Here is a 21,064-nt window from a genome sequence, read left to right on the forward strand (position 1 = left end):
TCACCTCTCAGATGGCAAATCCCACGGCTTCCAAAGAGCTGGAATCATCAGCCATGAGCAACACAGGAAGCGTGTGAAAGGTCCGCATGGACACCTGCTCTTCAGCTTTCTACAGCAGAGGAGCTGTGCCAGGTTCTGTGGTGGGATGGGAACAAAGGTTTGCCATGCAGAGCTCCCAGCCTTTGCTCCCTCTCCCAAAATCAGGACGTTTAGGCAGCCCTGCACACACCCTGGGCACACAGCTTCATAGCACAAGCCTCCCTGGTGTCTTATACATGAGTCTTTAGGTGTTTGCTCATCACTTGGATAAGTCAAGCAATGCAGTTTAAGTTTCATCACGCTGATTTATCTTATTTATGCTCATTCAGGCACAAACCCTCAGGAAGTCACATTCACATGGTGAAGACATGGAAGAGCTGCAGGACTCCCAAAGGAAAGGGATATTCATGGCCCATTGTTCATGCTATGGCCTCGTCCTGTGTTATCCTGACTGGGAAGAAGATTTCTACCAAGGTGGTGTTCAGCAACCTCTGCCATGCAGCTCTCAGATCCAGTTGACCAGCAGACATCTCACCCACAGGATTAACGTGCACTGATTTCCCTCCCTGTTAGAGATCTGAGAGCAAAAACCATCACCTAACTCAGCCTGGATCTGAACAATCCCAGTTCTGGGAACTCAGGCTTTGGCGTTATGCCCGCAATATGGGCCAAGGGCAAATCACTTCTTAATTACTGCTTCTGATGCAGATTTCTGCTTTCACTCAGGTACATACCGATCTGAAAGATGTAATAAAACCCTTATCAGGCTGCAGCTAATGCATCCCAGCTATTGATCCTATTGGATCCACTGGTCCTGCTGTAATCACAAGACTACAGCTATACTAAGATGCGTGAGTGTGGTGTCTATTTGGGGATCTCAGGATGGAGAGATACCCAAGCACTTGGCTACAGTGCATGCCTGGAGGCAGTGCAGACTGACCGCCTGCGAGAGCAGATGAAAGCACAGTCCCCACTGGCAGGATGCACCGCTCCTCTTGGAAAGGAATCTTCTGCTCTGCTGCTGAGCACCGAGCAGGAGAGCCAGGAGCTCAGATCTCACCCCACGCTTTCATTGTACCTTTATCCTCAGCAGCCACCTGGCCCCTGAGGTCTGCAGTGAACCTGGATGCTATGGGCTGCACCAAGATCTTCATGCTTAGCTGTGTTAGTGCAGGCAGTTGGAGAGTAACTTGGGAAACATTTGTGTAAACCTCTTCTCTTCAGATCTGTCTAAATGTTTTCATCCTCTGGGCTTAAACCAGCAAGAAAAGGCTTCACCTTCCAGGTATGCAACCCTGGACCTGCCAGGTTCCCCGAGCTCCGCATGGAGCTCAGAGAGGAGAGGAGGCAGGCTCTGGTTTAAAAATCACAGCCAGAAATGAGCTGCATGCCTGTGATCTGATGTTTTCCTGCAGCTTGCTGAGGGGCTCAGTACGAACAACAGGGCAGGGAGGTTTGCACCAAAAAGGAAAGGAATCCCAATCACCGCTCACCCCACACTTGGCTGGGATTCGTTCGGCTTTTCCCTCTGGACCGAGCTGGTGCACAGCTTGGCAGGATGCACACGATGAGGAGCATCACCAAGAAACTTGGTGGAATTCTAAGCCCAGCCATTTGTAAGCAACACCAGTGGCAGTGCTGCAGCTCAGCAGGGATCTGTGGGCACAGGGTCAAGCAAAACCAAAGGAAAACAAGTCATGGCAAGTCTCCATTCTCTGCATCTCTCTCATTGCTCTGGGGTGGTGTCAGGGAAAAGAGTTTCAAGGAGTGGACATTGGGCCCTGAGCAGCAATGAGGGCTGGAAACTGGAAGAGAGAGCCCCAAGGACAGGCAATAGACACAGAAAATGAAGGCTGCAGATTTAGTCTTGGCCCCTACAATGGGGACAGGATTCCCATTTCCCATGACATCCCTTCCAGTGCTCTGGTGATGCTTTACTATTTAGCAGAAGCATGTGCCATGCATGAGGTTGCTTTTGCCCAGAGGCAATTAATACTGGTACAGAATGAAGTCCAACTTAATGAGACTTTTGAGAGGGATGAAGGTGGAAAAACATTGGGCTTTTACTGTAATTGAAACCCTTTATATGGAACAATCCGAGCTCAAAGCCATGTTTTAAACCACCACAGGAGGCTGCAAATGGAAGCAGCAGAGAAATGCCCATGCTCATTCCATACCCCTCCTACTGAACACCTTGCAGTGTCAGCACTGTCTCAGTGGGTAAGGCACCAGCATCGCAATCCTGCTGTCCTTGCTCTTCCTGAAGAGCTTAATCCAAGCCTTCTGAGCTGGAAGTTAATGCCCTGAGGTCTGAAGTGCAACTGCACATCCCTACTCCTTCCCAGAGCCCAATTCTGTATAGGCATCTTAGACCTTGGCAGCCTGTGCCTTTGTTCATCCCCTTGCTGAGCAAGCAAAGGAGCCAAATGCTTTCTTGGATGCATATCCATCCATGTTCTGATGACTCCAGGCAGCTTTTCCTCATGGTTAGCTTTTCCAGGTACCATTGATTCACTTACTGAGCAGCCTTGGCCTTCCTGGACAACCTGCTCAGAGCATTACAGCAAGAACAACAGCCCAGGCCTGTGCATCCTGCTCACAGCATTCCTGCAGTGCTCTGAAGATGCTCAGCTGCAGAAAAGCCACTTGAAACCCAGGAGCTCCATTTAAGGGTAATTAATGAATGATTCACAAAAGACGTGCACATCGCTGCGTGCCCACAGCCCCACTCGCGCCCATCAGCATTTGGGATGATTTCATCGCTTCTCCTAAGGTCTGCCTCAATTACATAAGATGCCTCTGGATGAGAGGAGCAGAGTCCCAGAAATACTCATCCACTACTTTGGGAAGTGAGAAATTCTGCCGAGTAGGAGTCAGGGTAGAGCTCCACTGACCCAGCAGAGCTAACGGGAGCCTCACTGCTGGTCTAGAATGGAAGGAGATCAACCACTTTGTGTCTCTGTATATAAGAAACTAATCCCTTTTCACTGCATCCTGCTCTTCACGGCCTGAGGAATACTCCTCTGGAGAATGGGATCTGAGCAAATCATTCTCCAGCTCTGCAATGGGGTGCAACGTCCCAGCAGGACAAAGCTGCCAGTGGTCACCATCACTCCAGCACAGGCAAAGGCACCAACTGTGTGATGCACCAGCCATGAACCAGCCCTGATGTATTGGCAGCAGCTTCACAATGGCTTGTTGAAATGCTTTCTGGGATAACATAAGACACGTAAATCAAGCTGCAAATGAAGACAGGATGGTGGTGAGGGAGGACATCGCACACTCTCATGTTTTAATCTGCTCCTGTGCCAGTAGAATAGCACAGACTGAACGTATTCAGCTGCCCCATTTTGCCTGGAGAAGCTGTGGATGCCCCATCACTGGAAGAGCCCAAAGTCAGGTTGGACGGGGCTTAGAGCAACCCCATCTAGTGAAAGATGTCCCAGCAATCCCTGGGTGATCGTTAAAGGTTCCTTCCAACCCCAACCATTCTGTGATTCCATGGTTCTGTGATTTTAGGGAAAGGGAACTAAAGCCCAGGTGGAAGGGAGAGGAAACAAAAACAAGACCAGTGAATAATGGCTCCTGGATCAGCTTACCCTGAGCTAAAAGCTGCAAAACTTGTGCATGTCAGCAGTGGATGACAGCTCTTGCTCTCAGTCCAGCATCCAATTCTGCATTGCAGAGCAGGACCAGGCAGAGTTTAGGGAATAGGCACTGGCAAGTCAGCACCCAGGCAGCAGTGGAGAGCCCGATGTGCTCCTATGAAGCCATGCTACAGAACAAACCAGGTTTTGTGCTCCCACAGGTCTCCTGCAGCCTGGCAGAGAAATCAGCTCCGAGTTACTTCAGGGTAAATGCAGAAAGAGGAAATTGAATTGGTTAGGATCACTGCCATGGTCTTTGCTCCACTCCTGTCAGCAGCAATCCTCCTGCCTGCCTTCCTGCGCCTCTGATGTGCACCCCAACGCCTCCGTCTTGTACCTGCAGGCACAGGTCAGAGCTGTGACCACTTAAACCCAGCCATGTTTTCACAGGGTTTCAAGCTCTATGCTCACCCCTGGAAACCCACTGTACCCAGCACGTGCAGGGCACAGCAGAGGCACCGGAGGCAGGCATCCTAACAGCACCAGGCACCTACAGAGTCAACGCTTGAAGCAGGGCTTGCTGTCTCGGCTCCCCTGAGAAGCAGTGGAGAGAAACAAGCATTTCTAAGGGTACAATTCAGCTGACCTACTTCCACAAGCGGTGCAGCATGGGAAGGACTCCCTCCTTCTCTTCCAGACTAGAGCGAGCTGAGGTGAGCAGTTCAGATGCAGAGGTCTGCATCACAGCAGCCCTAGACTGGGGCAGACCGCCCTGTTACAGAGCAGGAGACCCACCGGATGCACTCATGTCCATCATGGCATGGATGGGGAGCAGCCCTGCTCTGTCCCAGCACACCCAGCAGCACGATCCCATCCCAGAAGCATCCAAATCCTCTCCGCTGGCGCTGCCATGGCAACGCCAGAGTGAGGATGCGCCAGCCTTTGATGTGCTGATCCGTTCAAAGCATGCAAAATGCCATTCCGGAGCTGGGGAGCAGCGGAGGAGCACCTGATTGCCCTGGAAGATCTCTCCAAGGAGCAAGGATTAATGCGTGCTGGCAGGCATCGCTACCGTCTCCTGCCATAGCAAGTCATTACCAGCATGCTGCTGTTTCCGAGCTCCGGTTCACCCACTTAGTGGAGTTTAATATTTAACATCAGACAAGTTGCTGTTTCAAGGGGTAATTTGGGTTATTAATAAAAAATCCCCCCCCAAACCTCTCAGTGATTCAAAAATAAGGATGCTGTTACTCCAAGTTATCAGTGGCAGCAGCAAGTACTGGGAGCTGAGCACCACCAGAGCGCTGGCCATAGGGCAGTGAATGGGGAATGAGGAAGGCCACAGAAAAGCCAGCAGAGACAAGTAAAACACAGCATCAAAAAGCATGAGTTTAAAGCAGAGCGAATGGGGGAAAGATGCCCAAATATCTGTAATTTACCCAAAGTGGCCGTGGCAGGACAAAACCCACAGAATAAACATCCCTCATGTGGCCTCTCTGCTGCTGCTGCTGCTGATCCCTGCTGAAACAGTGTGAGGACACAGGGAATGCTGCCGCCTCGGCATTTGGGATGGATATCGAGTGATGCTGTCCGTGCCTCAGGGAGCTGCTGCTTGGCCTTAGACAACTCCTCTGGCACATCCGAGAGGCATAGCTCACCATTGGCAAGGGATGAGCTCACAAGTTCTGAGAAGGAGTTTTGCTGATACAGGACCGATGGGCAGCAGATACCTTATACTTCTGTCCTGTGATACTGCAGCTCCTCTTACTGCAACCTCAGCTCCGCAGCCATCTGACAGCAGGGCTTGAGAGGAAGCATCCCCCAGTGCTCACAGAGCCAGCTCATGGACCAGCCTCTTGCTCTTTAACAGGAGCGTGTTGTTCCGCATCAGTGCGGTGGCACGTCCAAGCAGCAGAGCTGCTATGCATGCTCCACTGAGCAATCTGTGCTGGACCAAACCTCCTGTCACTGCGAGCCGAGATGATGCTGCCAGGAAAAGAGCTGAAGAATGAAAAAGCTGAGGAAATTACAGCCTGCGGGCATCTCCTCGAGCTGAAACAGCCCCGTGCCAAAGAGAGCGGCCCACAGATAAACCTTCCGCTTCAGCATTACAGATGGGAGGCAGCATCGTAACACTGCCCACTGCAGTGAAAGCAAGTCCAACAACAAAAGCCAAGCAGGTAAGTTTTCCCTTTCTGAGAGCTCTCTAGCACAGCACCAGCCCGCACTGTGCTCCCCATGCCCACTGCCAGCTTGTGAACGTTCATACACCACAAGATGAGTGGAGGGGGAAAAGGAAGGAATGAAAGGAAGGAAAGGAAGGAAAGGAAGGAAAGGAAGGAAAGGAAGGAAAGGAAGGAAAAGAAGGAAAGGAAGGAAAGGAAGGAAAGGAAGAAAAGGAAGGAAAAGAAGGAAAGGAAGGAAAGGAAGGAAAGGAAGGAAAGGAAGGAAAGGAAGGAAAGGAAGAAAAGGAGCCCCAACACCCCAAGCCAAAAGAAACTCCATGCAGAGATCCACAAGTCAAAGACACCGGATTGTTGAAGTTAGCATCTTATTAAGAACACACCATTTACTCCTATAAGCAAATCCATGGAAAAATATTACAGTCAACTATTATTGATTCAGATAGCAGAGTAAGAGCCTAGCAAAGGTGTGCATAAGACTACAGCACACACAGAAAGCTCACGCTTCAGTCATCAACAGAGTACATATGAGCCCCAGGTAAACCAAAGGCATCTCCGTTTTACTCTCCCCTCCCCATTTAGATGAATGGAAGAAAGAGCTTGGTTGGCATCTCATCCCTGCCTAAAGCTCTGACAGATGTTATCCAGCAGAAGCAAGGCACAGCCCAAAGCAGCCCTTTCTCTGCTCCATCACTGCAGCTTGTGTGACGCTTGCAAACAGAGGGACAACTGCAGAAGGGTAAGAATGTGCCTTGTGTGGCAATGTTTTCACAGGTTTGATGTGTTGCTTGTTAAGGTTTTGCCCCTCCCAGCCAACTCATATGAGGTGTTAAAGAGGCTGGTGGGTTCTGGATGCTGATAACGCCAGCTTAACTTTGGGTTTAAATAGAGGACAATGAGGTGAAATGGGCTATATGGCTCTAACAGCAAAGCCATTCATGTTCAATGCCCATCCAAAGCATCTCTTTCTTCACAACTCTTAAGCCAGAGAGCCCAGGATAGACCCTCCTGCAGCACAGCCAAGGCACAGTCTAGGAAGCAGCACAACAGCCTCACCACAAGAACCTCACCAGCCCTTCACCCAGAAGGCTGCCAGACAAGAGGAGTTTGATGGTACGTGCCTTATGAGATGTCCCTTCAGCTTTGCACAAGAGATTCCAAGGTCTCTGCCATTCACAACAGCTAACCTGTAAATGACAGCTTAAATGCTGGGTTATGGAGGAAACTGCCATGTGCTCTTCAGTTAACCTGAGCAGTGATGCATGCCATGCTAGGACACAGCTCTCGGGCCTGAAAAGCAGTGCCTGCAGCTGGGGCATCAAGCAAGGTGTCCCTGCCCATGGCAGGGGGTTTGGAACATGATGATCTTAAGGTCCTTTCCAACCCAAACCATTCTATGATTCTATGATTCTAAGCTGAGAAGACACTGAGTTCAACTGAAGATGGGAGGGTCAAATGCTTTGAAAGCCTAGAACAGCATTTCCCAAAACCCTCTCCCAAGGCAAGGCTCCGAGGCCCTGTGTGTGTGACCACAGGCTGGGTCAGTCCATTGGAGCAAGCAGTTTAGTCCCTGAGAGATGACAGCACAGACACAACCCTCTTCTCTTCCCCAGGATGTGCCTTAAATAGATGACAGGCCACATCCCATCAGTGCATTAGGATGCCAGGCATCTGCACTGCCTCGAGGTGCATGAAAGCACCAGATGCCATGGGGGGAGCATTGGAACAAGACCTAGATGGAGCAGTCAGCGCTTGGCTGCCCATGGCTGGCATCAGATACCTGTGCAGGGCTCATGGGGTACCCGCACCAAGGGGCAGCATCTTCCCTGCGCTCAGAGATGCTCTGTGCAAGCCGGGAATGACACTGTTAAAGCTGACGTGTCCTCAGCTCACCCTGCACCTGCCTGTCTCACCCACCAAAGCAGCACATTCTCATTGCATTTATCTTACTCTTTGCTTTGTGCTGCAATCAGCAAGTCCTGGGGGGGAAACACAGTGTTCCCCACTCCAGGCATGGCATCCTGACAGCACTAAATGGACTCTGAATGCACTGTGCGTTTCCTGCTGCGTATCTGGAAGTTTTCTGGATAAATGACAACGCACAAAGGTGGAAATATTTACAATTGCTTTGCAGAGACCATCACATCAGTTAAAAACCTAACACAGTTTATACCCTGCAAAGGGTTCTGCGCTGTTCTCTGCCTTTCCCATTTAAAAGGTCCAACATACGCACAGGAGTGCACCCTACAAGCCCTAAAAAGCGCTGTCACCACAGCACAGTGAAGAACCAGAGCCTTCATTTCTGCTTGTCACCTTGCTGCAGTACTTTGTGCTTAAACAGGAGCCTTCTCAGTGACCTGGACACACGCACACAAACACACACTCCCTTCTTTCCTCATCTCTGTATATATATATATATAGAAACCTCATCTGTTTCCTAAATGCTCCCCTGCTGCTGCATCCTCTCCCTCCGCCTCCCGCGGCACTCCGGTGGGTACCTGCCGCTTTGCTCCTGCCGTAGCTTTCTCCCTGATGCTGCAGCGTTTCAAAGCCATAGATTGAACACAGTCCCCTACCCCTGCAGCCCCTGCTCAGCTCTGCCCCCACGCTTCACCAGTCAGCAAGGTCTGGTTCGCACAGGGGAAGGGAGCTCGGGTTTTGCTGCTGTTTGCAGTGTGGTGGCTCCAAACGTGACACAGTTGGGCTGGAAAGGAAACGTGGGTATGGTTCTGCCCTACTGAGCAGTGCTCTGGTAGGGAGAAGGTGCCAGGAGCTGCACCAAGAGGATGCCCTCCACTCATCTTGGGTCCATCCAACCCAAGGCTAACGGTTTCAGCATCTACCCTCATGGCATCTTGCGAGCTGGAGGTGTAAGTAGGGCAGGGAACCCAGAAACCTCTGCAATCCTTGACCCATCCCTTCCCTCACACCCCCAGTGATGTTGCACCTCTGTGGACCACACCGAGAGGGTACGGTTCTGAAGAACCTTGACACACTTCAGACAATTAACACAAATGAGCAGAATTCAGACTAAACTTCTAATTTTAGCCCTCTGTGAAGCTGCTTTCCTTTGAGCTCAGCTGCAGCACACTACAGGCTGCTCCTACCCCAGCCCCACAGGACTTTCACAGAGGGCACTGTCCATTGCTGCTTCTCCTCCTGAAGCTCTTGCTCTATGGGGCAAAGCAGATCCCTGAGTGCTACAGGGCTCCAAACGTGGCTCCCATCATTTCCCGTACACCGCCAAGCGATGGGCTCCCCGAGCACATCGACATGCCATTAGTACCTGAATAATTAAAGAGCCTGCAGAGCAGCAGTGCAGAACGGCCCCAGCCTCCCCCCGTGCCTCCTCCTGCACCAGCAGCAGCAGCAGCAGCAGCAGGGCCAGCTCTGACCTGCCATCCCTCCCATCCAGATGCTGTATTCTGCTCATGCTCCAGCCGCTCCCCCTCCCAGCACAGCGCTGCCTTTCCCTCCTGCCTGGAAATGTCAGGGAAGGACACGGGCACAGCCTCCAAAATGCCTCGCTCCCTGAGCACTGTACAAGCTGTTCTTCGCTTACAACTGACGTTAGTGCTTGTGGACAACTGCTTACTGGGGAAGGGATGCACTTCCCAAGTCAAACGTGGTGCATTATACGGCAGAGACGAAGCTCTTGTGGCACCACGTCCTGCGAAGGGCAAGGCAGGCAGGGTTGGAGGGAGATGAGTCCTTTCCAACCCTAACTATTCTATGAATCCATGACAGTGAAAGAAGAAGAAGGCAAACACCAGAGAGGAACTGCTACCATATAAATGTTCTGATTTTTCCAATGGGGCCGTTTGAGAGAGGTCTTGGTCTGTGCCCATTGCAACAAACCAAACTGCTCAGCCAGAAACTCCTGCAACCTCCCCACTGGGAAGGAACTTTGAGCAGGGTAATCTCCTCATTGCCATTTCCCTTCCTGCAGACAAAGATGCCATTAACGCCAGCACTGCAAAGAGCACAGATGCTCCCGCTTCCACCAGTGCATGCTGCATTGCAACCTCATAGACTCATGCTAGAGGGTGATTGTGAGCAGCAGCGAGTGAAATGGGACAGAGTTTAGTCGAAGGTAAGTTTGAGACAGCCTCTTCTTCCTGCTGATTCAGTCCCAGACAGAGATGGAGTGGAAACCTTAGTGGGCTGTGAGAAAAGAGCCTCAGACAGCAGAGCAGCACTGCACAGTGTGATGCTGGTTCCCATCCTGACAGCATTCCCATCGGTACAGAGCTCCAGCAGCAGGTCAGGCAGGCTCAGAGGAAGCACCGTCACACACAGCCCCTGTGCTTCCCAACCCAGCCGAAAGCAAGAGCTAAATATTTATTAAGCTCCTATGAATCAGAGGTCTGAGTCTCCTGACAGCGCAGGCAGCTGACGCAATGCTCCCCCCGTCCTCATGGGACTTGCTTCCCAACAACCTTGGCAGAGCCGGGAGGGTCACAGCTACCTTGGAGGCACACAGAGCAGCTCCATGGGGCGCTGGGCAGAGGTGGGGTGCAACGCCTGCATCTCTCAGTGCACCGCATCACTGCTGATGGAGCTCGTGCTTCACCCCAGTTTGATTGCAGCTATGTAGAGAAAACCCCTTCCCAGCTTTACACCGTGGACATTTGCAGCAGGGAAGCTGCTGCTTTGGACCCAGCACGCACAGAGCCCACAGGAAGGTTTAATCATAAAACCCCTTCAATCCAAAAACCCCATTGAAAGCCCACACAACAGGCAGATAGCTAACAATGGAGCCTGTTCCTAGTCACACACTGCAATTCCCTGCCTATGCTAGCCCTCTGGTTAAAAGCTAGGGGCTTCCTCAAGTCCCAAAGTCTTTGGTTTTCCTGTATCTCATTCCCCTTCTCCCTGTCACTGCACAGCAGCATCATGTTCCGGGTACCAGTTCCTTTGCAGAGCCCTGGAGCCCAGACACGCCAAGCAAAGAGGTGCTGGAGCACCCGGTGTCCTCATGGAGGTGCCTTCCTCGATGTCTGCTGCACCATGAGCTGGGCAGCTCCTCAGGGAAGGTGTCTGCACAGTCACTGCTCTTGCAGCACAAGGAGATGCAGGAGGAGCTCGGGCTGATGGGACTGACAACACTTGCACTGGGGGACAACAGAAGTTACAGGCACAGGAAGGGACAAAGCAGCTCTGAGACTGTGCAGTGGCACGGTCCTGTATGGCACTGATGAGCTCCAGCCTGCAGGTTAGAAGCCCTGGGTGGATGAAGGCCACGTCACATCCTCAGCACATACAGCCACTGAATGCAGAAATAGAGGTACCCCAGTCCAGTAATGGCACCAGGCCTGACATCCAGGGAAGGAGAACACAATGGTGCTCAGGAGTCCAGTTATCCTGGGGATGCTCTGCAGATCAGAGCTGCTGAAACCCGTCCCTCTCCTCCTGTCCATCACTCCCTTCCCTGCAGCCCCACTACATCCAGTGCAAGCTGACAGCTCCCACTCTGTGGCCACCCTTGGAAAGGATGGCAGCAAGCAGAGGGAACAAGGGAATAGCCCCAGTGGCTCCTTGGCCGTGCTCAAGCAGTGATTTCCCACCCCAGTTTCTCTTGTGCTGACTGCATCATTCCGACAGAGGTGCCTGGATTTCCCACCTCAGAGATCCCAAGCTTGGACTTCAGTCCCACCCTGACACAGCAAACAGCAGGCGAGCGAGCTCTTCTGCTCGTCACACAACAAGCACAAGCATGGTCACCCTATGTGACTGTCCCATTGGTATGGAACCATCCGTAGTGGCTCCTCTGCCTGGCTGAGCTTGGGGCTGTTGTTCCAAATGCCACTTGACTGGTTCCAGCTCCCAAATTCCCTTTGCTTCCTGACACACAGCTCTTCCTTCATGGAAAAGCATCCTTCACATCACCTCCATCTCCTCAGAGCTGCCCATCCAGGATCCAAACCACACGCTGCAGCTTGGAGTCTCTTCCCACAGCCCATGTCAGCCGCCTATACTCACATCTGCTCCTTACCCATCCCCGGGTCACACTGAATCCTCTGTGCTTCCTTTGCCCTTTCCCACCATGTCATTCCAGCTGGTGGAAGAGCTGTCTCCACCACAGCTCCTGCCAAAGAGAAGCACCTCTCTCTCTCTCTCATTCCCACCTATTCCAAACCCTTTTGCACACATTCCCATCTCCCTTTCCCCTCTCCTGCTGGGATGCAGTTCAGTGCACAACGATGGGCACCACAAGACTCCTTGCTGCAGCGTCCAGAAGCAGCGCTGCACCGAGCACGGTGCCAGCCTGTACTGTGGAGGGTCCCAAACCCCACACTGGTCTGGGTGCTGTTTATAGGGAATGGAAAACTGGGGCCGGGGGGAAAGGCAAGGAGCTTATTCAGAGAGTTTCTCATCAGGAATGATTTTCTTTCACCATTCCAGACTGCACTGGGTGAGATGCTCACAGATCCATAGAAAAAGACTTGCCTTGGACACTTGCAAAAGAAACCAGAGAGAAGTGGGAAGAGAAAAGCAGTTTGCTCCTCATTAACCCCCACAAAAAGAAGAAGAAAAGTGGTAAATTCAGGCAGCTTTGTGTTCTGCTCGACTCTGTTCTATTCTATCCTATCAGATGGCCAGGCAAAACCTACATCCTCTCAGTACATGGAGAGCATCACATCTTTCACGCTATTAATTTATCATTTAAATATTGATAGCATTATCATAGGCATTTCCTTCTGAGCTTTTGATCAGGCTGTTATTGAATCCAGCAGCCACAGTTGTGCTGCACAGACTGCACGCGTGTGAGCACTCCAGGAGCTCTTTGGACATTACTGGCATTGCTGCTGTTACTGAAGTGCTGTTTCTCCTATTTACCACATAGCAGGCTCTTCATAGATGGCTTAGAGGTTCCAGCTTCCTGCTCCGTGAATTCCACATGCCAACAGAGGGGGATCTGCCTCTTTGCACTCCTCAGATGAAGGTCTCTGCCCCTCGTCAGGCTTCACTGGCTATTCCGCTTGAATTTGGTACCACAAGAAGCATATTTCAATAGGAAGAAAGATTGCCATGCATGTCTTAACTTGCTTTTTATCATTAGTCTCAGTCTAAGCTGGTCAGGTTGTACCACAGGCACCACAACAGGTCCTGGGGCACTTTGGTACAGCTGCACTCTGCTTGTAGATGCAAAGGGAAGCCAAGTAGCGAGGGCCCCATGTGGGGCTTGGACATGTAGGGCCTTCTGTAACCCAGAATCCCTGGAAGAGGATGTGGTCCATTTTCCACCTTTAGTGAATAACTGCAGCAGCCATCCATGTGCGGCTCCAGGAGGGCTCGGTGGCTGATGCTCACACAGCCTGCCCCACAAACCACAGCCACCCATCACACCCACAGCGTTCTGGGCTGCTCCCTGCTCACACAGCCTGCCCCACACACCGCAGCCACCCATCACACCCACAGCGTTCTGGGCTGCTCCCCGCTCACCCTGCAGAAGGCAGCACCTTCAAGTGCTCCGAGTGCCTTCCAAGTGAGGGCTTTCTGCCTCCTGAGGCAGCCTGACCGCAGCACAGGGGCTGTGAAAGGAAGGAAGTGCTCTTGACCATCGCTGCCTCCCAGAACTGCACAGAAGGGCCAGGGAGCTGCAGCCAAAGCACCTATTGCTACCGCCTGTCCCCTCGGGCCTTGCAGTGCAGCCCCAGCAGAGGCTCCCCATGCAGCCCAGCAGCTGCACTGGAGTGGTTCTGGTCCCCTGTGACCTGGCCACCCAAGTGAAATGCAGTGATTTGAAGCTAGGGTACTGCGGCAGGAATAGCAAGGAGCCAACCTAGATGATGCTTGGCAAATTCCCTCCTGGCAGTGAACTTGTATTGCTCCACTGACACCCTCCTTTGGTCTGGGGCTGCTCTCCCTAACCCCTGGCTATAGGGAACCCTGAAAACCTACCGGCATCTTATGGTGGACCTCATAAATCCCCCCAGTTCAGCACAGCACTAAACGTGGGAACAGACGGGGGTATTGAAAGCTTGCTCCCTGGTGTCACCCTTAGACTGAGGCAACCTCCAGCCATGCTGCAGAGCCCATGGACATGTCTTTAGCACATACATGGCTGTTTAAAGGGCAGCTCGGCCCAAAACACAAGTGCGGCTGTGCTTGTCACAGGGTGAGCGACAAGATCCCATCCCTTAAATCCTTGTGAAGCCCCTCTCAAATGAAACACCAGCTCTGAGCACCTGAGTTACAAAGGTAGGGAATACTGGAGGTGATAAACCTGGGCTGTCCCTGTGCTGAGGGACAAACGAGAGGCACAGCATGGAAATGGCCAGTACAAGGTCAATCATCGTTACCTACACTTGAGACAGAAGCCAAGAAAGTGTCGTGGAAACTAAGCAATAAATACAATTCTGGTCCAAGGAGAAGGGTTTTGGGCAACACAGCATTAAATAACAGCCCTCACTGCCTCCAGGTATCCCAGGACACAAGGTTCTTGCAGGATTCAACCATGCAGGTCATGGGAGCCCACAGAAACGGCTGGGAACACCGACAGGTACAATGCTCTCATGCCCCAAGGCGTAACATCAGCACTGAGAAGAAACTTGTTCTGGGGCAACCATCTCCTTCCTCTGGCCACCTCCGCTGCCTGCTGCGGTGCCAGCCCTGCCTTGGCTGTAACCCATCCATGTAACCCATAGGTTACATCCCTGCTGACACCGGGCACTGCAGCGGTGCATGGTGGGCTCGGTCATAAGGCAAGACACTGACACGCTGCAGTGTCCAAACACAGAGGAAACCAACAGCCTCTGCCCAGAAGAGCCTGGATTTGTGTATGGAGCAAGAGACAACAACAGGCAGGGCTGGAGGAACCCAGTGCCAAGACCATGGTCTCAGTCCATTCCAGCAGCCAGTGCCAGAGCCTATTGCATCGCCACGACGTGGGTCCCATGCAGGGCACTACCAGGCTAACACGGGTTAAACCCCCCCAGCCGCTGCAGCAAAGCAGAATGAGAAACTACAGCACCTTGGGACTGCCTCCAGACTGGCCCCAAGGAGCCTTCTCCAGTAAAGCACCACCAAGGGGACACTCAGGCTCTGGGGACAGGGAGAGGTGGCTGGACCCAACAGCAAACTGTCCAGGTTTGGTGATGCTTCACCACAGACCCCCCCAGCATCCCTTTGGCAACACAAGAGATGGTCAGCCTCGAGTAACAGAGCCCCTACAGGGAAAAGCCTTGCAGCTCCCATTGGAGAAGGCAGCATTCAGTGGGATTGTGGCACCTGGGAGACCCCACACTCAACTTCCTATCTGTCTGCAGGCTTCACATCCCTCCTGAGTGTGTCCACTGGTGGCCCCCTGCAGACACAGACCCCTTCTTGGATGCCCTGGCATTAAGAGAAGCAAACATCCTCACAGCCAGCTTTGGCCCCAGGAGGAACAGGAGGTAACCAGGGCTCTGCCCACCCTGCCTGTGGTCGGGTTCACCCCTTGCAAAGGGAGAGCTGAAGATCAGCTCCTCAGTGCACCAGAGCCCTGCAGTGATTCCTGTAAGGAGACCTTGCTCTGTGCTCCCCATCCCAGAGAGGATCCTGCTGAAGCTGGGTCATCACTGTAAGGGATACCAGACACCCTGGGTGCATTGAGTGATGCTTCTCCAGCCCCCTTGCTTGCACCACAGCGTGTCCTGGCAGCTTGGGTCTCTCATAAGGAGCTGGGGAGAAGGTGCCCTCTCCGGTCCCTTCCACATGAAGAAGTCCAGCAGACCATCAGCAGGACACACGGACACTGTGCTTTGGGGTGCGAGGGGAGAAGGGAAGTGGAGTGCTCTCCCAAAGAGCCACGGAGAGAGCCTTCACCAGGAACAAGGATGAACAAGACCCAGGAATCCCAGCGCCCAGGACCACCCTGGCAGCCTGGCCCAGCACTTACCCAGCGCTGTGGCAGGAAGCTGAGGGCTGCCTGTCCCCAGCATCTCAGCAGGACTCTTCCCAGGACACAGCTAGTGAGATGCTCCAAGCAGCAGAGCTCTGCTGTGAGGCTCCTGCTCACAGGGGGGGACATGGGAGTCTCCAAGTCTTTTGCTATAGGCAGAGAAGCCCAACTAAGACATCCCTGTACCGGTGCCTCCTCTCATGGATATCCTTGGTTACCCTTGGTGTCACCTCCCTCCTCATGCATCCCTGTGCTGGTGCATAGCACATACACCCTCGGGCCCTGCTGTCGGGAGAACATTCAGGTCAAGAGGTCTTTAAGGGGCAGCAAGGCTCTCTCAGCCACAACCCTGCTCCTGGTGGCAAGAAACCCCTGGCACTCACTTGCCACAGAGGAACAGCCCCAAGGCTCCAGCCCGTTGGTGTCAGCAGAGGGGGAAGCCCCTCTCCTTGCTCCTGCCCCCCTGCTCGAGCTGCTCCCAGTCCGGAACGCAGCTGTGCTGGGAGGGATGATTGTGTCCCACTCCGGATGCAGCCTGCCCTGAGCAGGGAACAGCTCACAAAGAGCTGCCCCTGCTCCTGCTGTGCCTGCGCCCAGACTGTGGCAGGGATCAAGCAGGGCATGGAGCAGGCATTAGAGAAAGGGGTAGGGGGCTCTTGCCCCTTTGCTCTGCACACACGGAGCACCTCTGGGAAGCTGCATGGAGCTGGGAGCAGCAGCTTTACCTTAGAGATCAGTGTTAATCTTGGGCAGAATGAGGCTCTTCAGCTGCCTTCACAAACCCCTCACTCCCTTCCTTTTCCCACTCCACCCCCTCAAGCTGCCAGGGCAAACAGCACGTTCCTGGCCCCAAAAGTTGTCCTCTGCTCAGCAAACTGCTCCTCGAGCTGACTGCACATAGGCTTGGACAGGGACCGAGCTGCCCCTCTGCCACCTCCACCCCGCTCCCCCGTCCCCATAGACACCGACAGCGCTCGCTGCCGTGGGCACGGGCAGATGGATACGGGGCTGCTCGCCCCAGTGCCACTGACCTTTTTCTTGCGGTCCCGAGAGCGGTTCCTGCGCTTGCGGATGGAATCTTCCTTCTCCTTCTGCTCCTGCAGAGCCTGAGCCTCAATGTCTTTGATTTTCTTCAGCTGCTTCGCTGCTTGAGCCATGGCCGGTCAGGCTGCGGGTCCCTCCACAGTCACCCCTGCACCTCCGCACGCAGAACCCTCCGGTTCCTGGCCAAAACCAGTCCCTTCCCTTAGCGCAAACGCTGCCGACCCAGATGAGGGGGAGCCCGGTGAATGAGAGGCAAAGAGAAAGCAGGCAGCAGAGCCCCAAAGGGCAGCCGATGTCTCCAGCTAGTTGCTAGATGGAGTCTGGGACACCTTTACAAAGCATTAGTAATCCTAAATCCAGCTGTTCCAGAGGTTCTGTGCTCCATTGCAGCAGCCCCTGACTGCACTGGCACATCCTGCAGCATCCCCCCTGTGGGACAGGACACCGGGCTGGTGCTGTGCTCTTCTCTCCCTCACTGTCTCTTCCTGCAGGACGAGAAGAGATGCAGGCAGGCAGCCACAGGGAGGAAAATAACTCTCAGCAATTAATGCATGTTGACAATAGAGGAGCAATGAGAAAGGAGGCTGGTGCCTTTCATCCCGACTTCTGGGTTCTCTGTAGCAATGCATAAAGAACAGTAACCTGCATGTTGTCCGTCAGTGGCTTCGCCACTGCAGTCAGTGCTGCTGAGGCAGGCACATATTCCAGTCTCTCCAATTCCCTTCCTCTCAGTCACTCTCAGTGCAGCAGCCGCATCAGTCGCTCACTCCCTGGGTTATGATTCCAGCTCCTTTCAAGGGGAGCAGTCGGGAATCACTGCATCGGCTCGGAGGCAGGCAGCATCTCTGCTCAGAACACAGCCGGTGTTGCAAAGGATGTGCCAAGTACTGGAGCAAAGTGCAGCTTAACAGCATCCTTTCCTGCTCGCATCTCTCCACTGAGTGAGCAGCAAGGGGAGGGGAGGGATCTTGGCTGTGAATGGGAGACAGAAACCAAGGGCTCAGGCTGCTCTTTGACTACGCAGCACCAGCAAGGTAAACCAGAGCCACCAGCTCCTGCCCATCCAGGCATCAGCAGAGCCCAAGTCCTTTCAGCCAAGGCTTCTTGGGAGTCACTACCCCTTTGCCACACACATCCATGCATTCCCCTTGCAGCTGCCTTCCAAAGGCACAAACAATCCCACGTTGGCAGCCAGGGTCAGGCCTGGAGGTGCAGCTTTGGTTCCTATACATGGCGTTAGTGTGGGAGGACCAGGGTAAAACCGGGGTGGGCTCTTTGCTGGTCACCACAATACGACAGTCTGACCTGCAGCAAAGATGCTTCACTCTTCAGGCACTTCTGAGCAGCACAGATTGATCAGCTCAGTTCTGGCCCCTCTGTGTGTAAACCCATGGGCACAGCACTGAATTACCTGCCCAGGCAGAAGCACTGCACTTCTCTGGCACAGTCCCCTCCAGTTCTGCTCAGAAAAGGTCCCTTTTGTGTCAAAAGATGATGAAGCAGGGATTAATGACCATTTCTACTCGTCAGTCTTACAGCCTACTTAGAGGTTCTTTAGCCTGGCCAGGAGGTGGGATGCAGACTGAGCTGTACAGACACTCACAGGTCACTTTGCTGTCCAAATCAGTTTCCCTGCATTTCTTTCCCTTCAAAATTCCCCCAGTTCTGTTGCCTCAGCCACAGACCAAGGAGGGTGCTAAACCCAGGGAAAACGCTGGTGTATCACATAGCTTTAAAGAATATGATGACTGAGGATATATAGATAAGATAGGAAGAATAGGAAATCATCACATTTCACCAGGCTTTTCAAGGACAGCTTTAGCTCTGTGTACTGCACCCACATGGATAAATAATACACTCAAGTCTAGATACAGCTGCACATCTTTATATAGCAACGTCCTATGAACGCCCATGCAGAAAGAGAAGAGATCACAAAATGCAATTGGAGCTGCCTGTGAATGGCAGGAGGTGCCAGGACCTATATGACACCTCTCATAAGCAGGACAAGGGACACAGACTGACCTGTGCTCAACACCAGGCACACAGGAGGCAAAGCAGTTGTTGGCCGTGACACTCCTCACTTCTGTGTGTTTGACTTCGCATCCTGACCCAGCTCTGCACTGCTTTGGAATCCTGAGTAATTCCCTGGTTTTCCAAAACAGGGAGCTCAGGGCTGGAACCAGCTCACATCCAACAGCATCAGCTCCCACCTCATGGACTGACTGCTGTCTGGGCACAACCTGCCAGTGCTGGGGGGTTCAGGAGCACTGAGCATGGCAGCAAGGCTCTAGGGAGGCATCCGTGCATCCCTGCGTCCCTAACCCGGGTCCTGCCGTTCAGGTTCCAAGGCTTAAGCTGGCTCAGACTGCAGACTGCTCCACGGCAGGGCCTGCACTGCTGCAGCCACGCTCGGGCGCAGGCATCCTTTTGTAACCCTGATGTCAGCAAAGCATCTGCTACAGACACAGCCAAATGGCATCAGGCAATGGCAGCACACTCAGACTCTGTTTGCCTGTAGGGCACTGCCTCCTCCTACGAAGAGATCCCACCTCTTAACTGCTTGTAAGCCGCAACAGAGCGAGCACAAAACGAGCAGTGATCACCGTGGGAGAACAGGGCTATGAGGGAGAAGATGCGGGAGGGACTGGGGTCACCCACACGTGTGCTGGTCCAGGGGAAGGAACAGAAAGCCTTGCACAGAGGGAGGAGATGCAGCCCCAGAGGAGCAACAGGAATGTTTTCATGAGCTCCTCAGTTCTGAATTCAGGATTTTGGCCTGACATATCACAGAACACATGCTGAGCCCCTCCAGGCAGCGAGCAGAGCTAAGGCAATCACTGGGGATCCCGTTACATCCTACCTACTGGTCCCCTTACATCTTCCCTACTGTTTCCCTGCAGGAGTCCTTATGGATGCCTCGATTCTCCAAAGGTGGTGGACAAGTCTGCCACACAGATCCCAGGCAGACAGGGAAGGACACAGATGCTCTCACCCCCTTTCCCTCCACTCAGGCTCAGAAACACTGCTCACCTTCTTTGGCCTCAGAAACACTGCTCACCTTCTTTGGCCTCAGAAACACTGCTCACCTTCTTTGGTGTTCTGGTTTTATTCTCTGCTTCAGGCAAAAGTCAGCCCAAGGCCCAACAAGCACAATCTTCAGATTGGTCTTTACCAGGGAGGACCATCATCAGAGCTTGTGGAGCAGCACAGGGCTGGGAGAAAGGGACCCTAGAGATGCGCTGTACATGAAGAGAAGCTCATCTTCATCATTCCTGCTGCTTCAGAAGGACTCAGGACAAGTGGGAAATGGATCCAGGAGTAATTTCACTGAACTTACCACATCATTATTTTGTCCAGCTGTGATTTCTCTCTTCTTTGAAGCAGCTGTTGGGGAAGTATCTGGCTCCGGAGCTGCGTCCTGTCTTGCTGCTGCTTGTTGCTGTTGGATAAAGCAGGAAACAGGATGACAGAAGTGCAGTAAACAGACTCCCTCCTTCAGCTGAAGGGTACCATGTGTATGCAATAGCCACATGTTAGTAAAAAAGAAACTCATCAAGAACCTGATTTAATGACTTGGCACAGAGCACCATGTTTATCGCTTTTACCTTGAAAATACATTGTTTGTACTATGATAACACTCTTGTACCTCATCTCAGACTGGGATTCTAGCATATGTTCCATCCCTTCCAGTGTCAAGGCCAGACTGGACAGAGCCTTGAGTGACAGGGTCTGGTTCAAGGCAACCCTGTCCCCAGCAGGGGGTTGGAACTGGGTGAGCTTAAGGTCCTTTCCAACCCAAACCATTCTATATGACACACATGACAGACACAGCAACGGAGACCTTGCTGCAAAGAGTTCACAGGGCAAAGGATCTGGCAAGGGAGAACAAACAGATCCTGACAGGGAACCCTTAGGAAACCAACCCCACAGAACGAACGAAGTCATGATGTGCTGTCCTCAGAACAGAGCCTCCCATCAGGAAGGAAGCACAGAACAAGTTCCTGCCTCTGTCTGCAAGGTACCGCAGCTGCTGCCAGAGGTTAAACCCATCACTGGAGTCCTGCCCTGCTCTGGGTGCATGGCAATGTTGGGGAAGTTGCTGGGATTCGGTGTTAGGGGCAGGAGGATTTCACATTCCAAGCTCAGTTTCAGGCAGCTATTTTTAGGTACCTGATTCCAGCTGACAAGCTGCAAAGATAAAAGCTGCTGCAGGCCCCACCTTGGCTGCTGTAAACTTGGTCTGCCTCTGTCTATCTGCATTCCTGTGCTACTGCAGAGGGAAGATCTCAGCAAGCAGCTCGCTCCCCAGGTTGGGAAATTCATGA

The 21,064-nt window shown here is 52.9% G+C and overlaps 1 protein-coding gene across 5 annotated transcripts in view; it reads right to left on the reverse strand.

The window, feature by feature from the left end:
• The window catches only part of ANK1 (ankyrin 1), a 53,109-nt gene extending 35,429 nt beyond the window's left edge, over window positions 1–17,680 (reverse strand). For 3 of the 5 annotated variants that reach the window (XM_061349670.1, XM_061349671.1, XM_061349668.1), the window contains exon 1: window positions 16,727–17,679. In XM_061349670.1, coding sequence (XP_061205654.1) covers window positions 16,727–16,852 — 126 coding nt within the window. In that variant the 5' untranslated portion in view covers window positions 16,853–17,679. Of the gene's footprint in view, window positions 1–16,726 lie in introns of all 5 variants that reach the window. The other 2 variants (XM_061349676.1, XM_061349674.1) reach the window with 1 other exon arrangement.
• Window positions 17,681–21,064: the final 3,384 nt, after the last annotated feature.

The sequence above is a fragment of the Neopsephotus bourkii genome, unplaced genomic scaffold (assembly GCF_033783945.1).
Source record: "Neopsephotus bourkii isolate Nb327-2 ecotype Australia unplaced genomic scaffold, CSIRO-AGI_Nbou_v1 NB_457, whole genome shotgun sequence".
In the NCBI taxonomy this organism is placed as follows: Eukaryota; Metazoa; Chordata; class Aves; order Psittaciformes; family Psittacidae; genus Neopsephotus; species Neopsephotus bourkii.